This window comes from Oratosquilla oratoria, chromosome 39 (assembly GCF_046742065.1).
Source record: "Oratosquilla oratoria isolate Oo_2021 chromosome 39, ASM4674206v1, whole genome shotgun sequence".
Taxonomy (NCBI): Eukaryota; Metazoa; Arthropoda; class Malacostraca; order Stomatopoda; family Squillidae; genus Oratosquilla; species Oratosquilla oratoria.
In genome coordinates this window covers 2657478-2664451 of record NC_134815.1, presented here as the reverse complement: position 1 = coordinate 2664451, position 6974 = coordinate 2657478, and the positions used below count along the sequence as shown (strand labels likewise).

Genomic DNA, 6974 nt, shown 5'->3' with positions numbered 1-6974 from the left:
AATTAGTGGTACATGATCTTCCCTGTCTAAGAATCATGTGCAACTATGCCTCTACAGCATGATTCACTAAGTCATAAAAGCTAAGTCTCTATAAACAAAACTTTGATCATTTGAAATACACAAGGCAAAAGACAATACATTGCTGCATTCCAAACCCCCTGACATCCATTCCTCTGAATTCTCTCTTCCCTGAAAGAACAGAGTCCACCTAGTCAGACTGCAGTGGAGCCACCATCTAGCCCTTCTAGGCTACCAGAAGAGGCTGGATGACTGTACTGCAGATAACTATCAGGTATGCAATACTTCACCCCATACATTATGCAAGACCTGTACAATTGTGCATGCCAACAACACAGAACACTCTATTAAGGACTTGTAGGAAAACCCTGTTCTAGCTGTAGTGTTCCTTAGGGAGACGAAACTGCTTGGCCAGACAGTCTAGGGAATGACAACAACAACAACAGCTCATCCTACACTGCCTAACTTTTACCCTTGAGCGACTTGTTGGCCAATCCAGGGGCCACTGCTGGTTATTTGGGAGCTGTGGGTCCCATGCAAAACCAGGGGCAATGAATTGATTCTATCCTAGAAAGTGCTCCCAAGGATCCCTGAAACAGAACCTGTATGTGTGGATTGTTTATATGTGCTTCTGTGATGTGTGGATTGTTTGTATATACGTTTTGTATGCAGTATGTCTTGGTGTAATTTGTAATTGTATTTTGTACTACCTATTCCACTGATTGATGAGTCAAATAACTTGTTCATCTTGACAGTTGGAAGAAGGAATTTAACCCCTTGAAAACTGGAGCCATCATGGTCTTCACTTAGTCTGTGTGGGATAGGACTGAGGAGGTAAATTGTTTGTTAACTTGGAGTACAGAAGAGAATGAATATAGTTTATTGGAGAGTTTCTGGTTTCTTTCCCATACTTTTGAGATGGAGTCTGGGAGGTGATTGACAGTATGTAGATTTGACAAGAAGACTGGCATACTTAGGATGTATGTGCATACATGTATTACACAATTGTAATAAACAGGAAAATAGCAGTAATCATAGGGTCTCCTTCTTTTTCTCCAACTATCATACCTAGTTTTGAATTTGCCTATGATTTTAGCTTGGGCTATATCACTGTCGATACTATTTCAACTGATGCACCTGTGTGGAAATCTGTTTTTTATATCCTTTGGACATCAACTATATATATATATATATATATATATATATATATATTTTACAATCTGTTACCATGATCTCATGACACTCATCTCAAATCAAAACATCTTTCTTGTCAGTTTCATCTACCACTTTCAATGATCTGAAAACTGATCATGCCACCTCCGTTTTTTTTTTTTCTCTCTCTCTCCAATAATGTTAAGTGTGGTGCTTTTAACCTCTTCTTGTACACTATATCTGCAAGGCGGGAACTAATTTGGCCACTACTGTCTGCATTCTCTGGAATTATGGGAGGGGAAAGTCACAAAAAAACATTGTATTCACATATTTTTTCATGTCTACACTTTTAATCACCTTCACCTTCACCTTTATCACCTCCATGTGAAGCCATGCACCAGTTCAGACATGCTTTCAACTCTTACAAAACAGTTCTGGAATTCTTGCAAAGATATGCCATTTAATGCCTCTGTTGTTTTCTTCTTAACTTTTCCACATCTGCAAAACATTTTCTTGAGAACTTTCTTCATTCGCAAGAAAAAAATATATCAAATCAAATAAAGAAATTAACAAATAAATAGATAAAAATAAACAAGATAAAAAATAAAATAAAATAAATTACAGGGAGCAAGATCACGTAAATAGAGAGGGTGGGTAAGTGGGGTCATGCCATTTTTGGTTAGAAACTGTCTCACATTCAAGGCCATGTGCATTGCTACATTGTCACAATGAAACACCACTCTCCACTTTGCCATAAGTTGGGGAGTTTCCATCTCACTGCGTCTCGCACATGCCTCAGAACTGCCAAATAAAAAGTCTGGTTAACAGTTTGACCATGAGGAACAAATTCTTTGTGGACTTCCTCTTGGATTGAAGAAATATTCGACTTCACTTGATGCACTTTTTTGGGTAGTGGTGAAGTTGGGTGTTTCCACTGACTTGACTGCTGCTTTGTTTCTAAGTTGTAGCCGTAGCACCAGCTTTCGTTACCAGTGATGACCTTTGAAAAAAAGGTCTGGATCAACTTCCAACTCTTCTTTTAGTTCTTGGCACCCATTCATTAGTGACTCCTTTTGATTATCTAGTGAGTAAGTGAGGCACCAATTTTGCTGCAACTTTTTTCATTCCCAATTCCTCAGTCAAAATTCACTGACATGAGCCCCAGGGCATACCAGTCACATCAAATTCGTCAATTGTTTGGCGATGGTCCTCTGAGATCAGTTCAATTTTTGTGAGGTTTTCATCCGTTCAGGAGGTTGATGGTCACCCTAAAAGAAACTGGTCTCCAGTGACAATTGACCATTCCTAAAACATGCAAACCATGCATGGCAGCATCTTTGTAAGCTGTTTGAAGTATAACTGTTTTGGTTGCAGTTTTCCCCAGCAAAAGAACACAATTTCATGGCAGCACACTGCTCCATCTTTTCATCCACTGTAAAAATAGATGAAATGGCACAAAACACTTCAAAACAATGGCAAACCATGGGCCATACATCTTCCCATGATGACCCCAGTGAGCAGACTGATGCCTAACAGTTGTCTCATGTGACATCTAGCAGCGGAAGCCTGAACTATTCTGGGTTTGTCCCACAGAAAACTATTGTGTTTACTTTTGGGTATCCTCTTATATTTGCAAAACCTCTGACAGTGCCTTCCTGATAAACCTGATATAAATTACCCGTCATCATTGGTGCAGCCACAAAAATCACACTGATAGTAAATAAATAAAAGGTCCACTCCATTGGTTTCAGCTTTGGTGTTATTTTCTGTTATTTCAAGGTCCTCCCCCTAATTAAAAAGACACAAGATAATAAAAGTTTCCCCAAAAATTTCGGCTGGCACGCAAGAACATTTTGTGTCACAGATTTAGCTGATGTTGGCACCCATGTTTAAAGAGTTGCCCACCCCTGACCTAAATGAGTCCAAGCTAAAACCATTAACAAATTTAAAGCAAGGTATTGTGGATAATGAAAAGGATGGAACCCCATACAAAAGCTCCTTTCCTGTATACTACAATTTCATAAAGAGACACATACACACTATTATTATACATGCACTTTTAATTTGCAACATTACTGGAGCCATCATGGGGTTTGACAGCTAATTCCTATATAAGAACAGATATCTAAACCTAGCTCTTTTAGAGGAAGATATTAGGTGGGTCCAGAAAAATGCATAGAACAGTTAATTTTTTTGATACTTTGAGAGACTTAGAAAAAGTATTCATTCTTCTCTTGCAATTTTTCTCCCCTTGGGAACAAGGAACCTACCTTGATCAGGATGGTTAGGTAATCACCCCACCTGTGTGTGTGGGGGGGGTTATTTATAAGTTGGGGGCAGAGGGAGAGAGAGAGAGAGAAATGCATACATACACAACCACTTTGTTCACAAGGTATAAAAAAAGGTCACTATCATAAACTGGTTAACCCATTAACTGCGACATTCCAGAAGGTAGGCAGGTATCTGTGATATACTGTACCTTCCAGAAGACAATGATTATTACGAACTAGGTGTGCCTTACCTAGCTCCCATATTTGTAAGTAACAGATGGGAATTCATAGACTGCCATCCTGCACTTGTCACACTAATCTGTGGGTTGTTCCTAGACACCACCTCTTGTGCCTCCCTTTCACTTCAATCACTCCTGCTTACTTATCATTTACGAGGGCTGAAGCACGGCATCTCATCTCCGTGCAACCTTCATTTTGTCACCATAACTAAACTGGGGTAAATACCGAGCTCAAATTTGGTTTACACATAAATTCTACGTATTCTTTTAGATCACATTTGGGGTGGGGTGGGGACGGGGTGTAAAACATTGTAAATCAGAATGGCAATGATACATCCTAATGCAAAAAACTTATCACCACAATTAAACTATATAATGAGCTTATAGTTGTTTTAAATCCAAATTCAAAGTATCTTTTAGATCACAGTATTTTTTTTTTCAGGGGGTGGGGGTAAAAATGCACATCAGGGTGGTGCTGGTAAATCCCAATGCCGCTGCTGATGGGTTAATGAACACAACCAAGTGAATTAACTGTCACTATACCATGGTATAAATATGGCAGATTGGTCAGAGCTTGTATGAAAAAATAATAATTATCATTACACACACCACAGCAACTAAAGTTAACGTTGTTAACACATTGTGCAAAGTTTGATTCAGCTTTGATGTGGGATCCTCAGGTTCTAATCAAGTCCAAGCAAGATCATATAAAAAGGCTAAATTATCTTCTGTTGTTATTAAATTTACCTTCATGTATAAACAAACAATAGCACATTTTTTTTGGATCTGTGTCCATAACAAACTGGTTCTTGCATATCTTAAAAAATATATCAATCACTGGATAAATCTGCTGCAAATGGCATCTGGATTTTGCAGTACCCTGTCAATAATTTCCTATAATCCAGCATAGCATAAATGTGTTTGTTCCAACAACCCTGTGTTTGGGTGGATGGGCACTCTGGGCTTTCTCCATTACAGTTCTTTCTTTGTTTGGATAGGTACTTGGTCCTGATCACTTTCACCCTCCCTCAATTTATCTTCTGCTGCTGTTCTTTTGTCTAGAGCACGAAGAAGGGCCTTGACAGCTGGGGCATAGATGGGCCAGCCAGCAAAGAACAAGTGACCAGAGAAGTACAAAGACTTGTAGAAACTCCACCATCTATAATAAAAGAAATTAAGAAACTTGACACTTATACTGCTGCATTCAAAATGATAAAATCAATTATAAGGAAATTTAGTTACATAGGACTAATTTCCTCACTTATTTCCAATGAACCATCCTGAGTGCAAAGCTGCTAATAAACTTAAGGTTCAAGCATTTTAGAAAACTTGATTAAATCTTAGCCAACAAGAGTACGTAGTAACACCAGTGGTGGGCATTATCACATTAATCATTAATCCATAACAGAATTATTTTTTGTTACCGTGTTCATAAGTTAATTCTTCCATATGTTAATGTTTCCCTTGATTTTTGTTAATATGCTATCTATTTTCTGTCAGGTAATTTTACATCAGAAGCATTTTAAATATTCATTCAAACTGTGAAATCAATAGATTCATAGTGACTCTAAGCCAACAGAATTTTAGACTGTGGACAGTGTAGAATAATGATAGACCATAGTGAAGGTGTCTCAAGTATAATGCAAGAGTCTATCCCTGTCTCAGTTGCCTGTATGAGACTGAAATTGGCCAGGACCTACTGTACAGTCAGGAATCTGTTGTGGCTCATGGTGATGTCAGCAAAGCCAAGGTGAGGTACCCGAGTTACTCGAGAACCTTTGGCTGCATCTTGACAAGTTTGTATCCTAATAGAGGGAAACAATTATATAAATCAAAGTACAGCATGTCTAGCTGATCAGCACTTGGTCAGGGCCTACAAGAGCAGCAAGAACATTAAGAGCCACTTCAAGAAGAAGCATAATGTCAGCTACAGAGGTGGAAGAGGCTTGCAAGGCAACGTTTTATTGACAAAAAGCATTTCTCTAGCTTTTATTTGTCCAATGATGGACCCACTTCACCTACTTCCAGGAAGCTAGTCAAGCAACTTCACCAGCTGTCTACTGGCGAGTCACCTGGACAAGATACTTCTTGATTTGGTCATCTATGACATGTGCCCCTTGCAGGTGGTGGACTGGGCTGGGTTGAAGTTTATGGTCCTGAATCCCAGAGAACTGATTCCTTCCACAACTAACAGATTAATGGATTAAAGGTAAACTTCATTAATTTAATGGTACAATTAGTGAATTAACTTAAATGAAGCTAATACACAGATTAACAATTAATGAAGCTAATGTCTTTAATCAACATGCCCACCACTGCATTCTAATAAAACCGTGAGACTCACCTGTGCAGTTTGAGGAGCACAAAAGGACCGAGACAGTAACCCATGAAGATGATGACATAAAGCTTCAGGAGTACAAACTTTATATATTTTAATGGTCCTGCATTCAGCACCTGCACCACTCTAGGGTACCGGTTCAACACTAAGGTCAGCTGAAAGTTTAGCAAATTTTTTTTTTAGCTTTTGATTTACATGCAGTTATTCAAACTCCTCTTCTGACCCCTTGCATCACAATGGAAATTAAATGCATTCTTGTAGCAAAGTGAAGTGAAACTGTCCAAGTTATATATCTAAGCCTAACCTTACTACAGTTTTTACACTCACATCCTTTTCAAATCTCATGACCAAGAACTCCATGAGGAAACAAGCATAGTAGCCGGAATGCAGTCCATGCCACACAGCCAAGAAGATCAGGGCAGCCGCTTGGGACACGGAGCGATTGTTTAAGAATCGCAACCTCTTGTAAACATATCTGCCAAAGACATACTGCTTTGTCAATAGAAGTTGAATCCTTAAAAGACAAAAACATAAGCAGACATATAAACACATGCATATACATTGGTATCAAACTATGGAAAATACTTGGCCATTAATAAGAATAGTTACTGAACATCTATAATACTTGGCCATTGACATGACGAGCCCATAAACTGCCTGGCCTCTAATAAGAATGCTCAAGACTTTATTTTTCAGTGAAACAAACTTTCTTATTAATTCCTAGTTATGTGGTTCTAATCTAAGCTAAACAGTAGAGCAATCAGCATAAGGGATGAAACTAAAATCATATATACCACCCACAAGGTGGAGAAAACAGAGGACACCATTTCCCTTTAGACATCTAAAATTTGGCTCAACTAGTACAACAGGTGTCAAGAATGAAGCACAGCTCTATAAAATTTTCAAGCATAAGCATGCAATATTTTCTTTAATCATTCAAACTAATGAAAAATGCAG

General features: G+C 38.5%; 1 protein-coding gene across 4 annotated transcripts in view; it reads right to left on the bottom strand.

Moving 5' to 3' along the window:
* Positions 1-1496: 1496 nt before the first annotated feature.
* Positions 1497-6974, bottom strand: part of nes (lysophosphatidylcholine acyltransferase 3 protein nessy) — a 56929-nt gene continuing 51451 nt past the window's right edge. For 2 of the 4 annotated variants that reach the window (XM_076176441.1, XM_076176440.1), the window contains exons 8-10: positions 6345-6531; positions 6024-6172; positions 1497-4838 (exon numbers count right to left, since the gene is read on the bottom strand). In XM_076176441.1, coding sequence (XP_076032556.1) covers positions 4652-4838; positions 6024-6172; positions 6345-6531 — 523 coding nt within the window. In that variant the 3' untranslated portion in view covers positions 1497-4651. The remainder of the gene's footprint in view (positions 4839-6023; positions 6173-6344; positions 6532-6974) is intronic. The other 2 variants (XM_076176443.1, XM_076176442.1) reach the window with 1 other exon arrangement.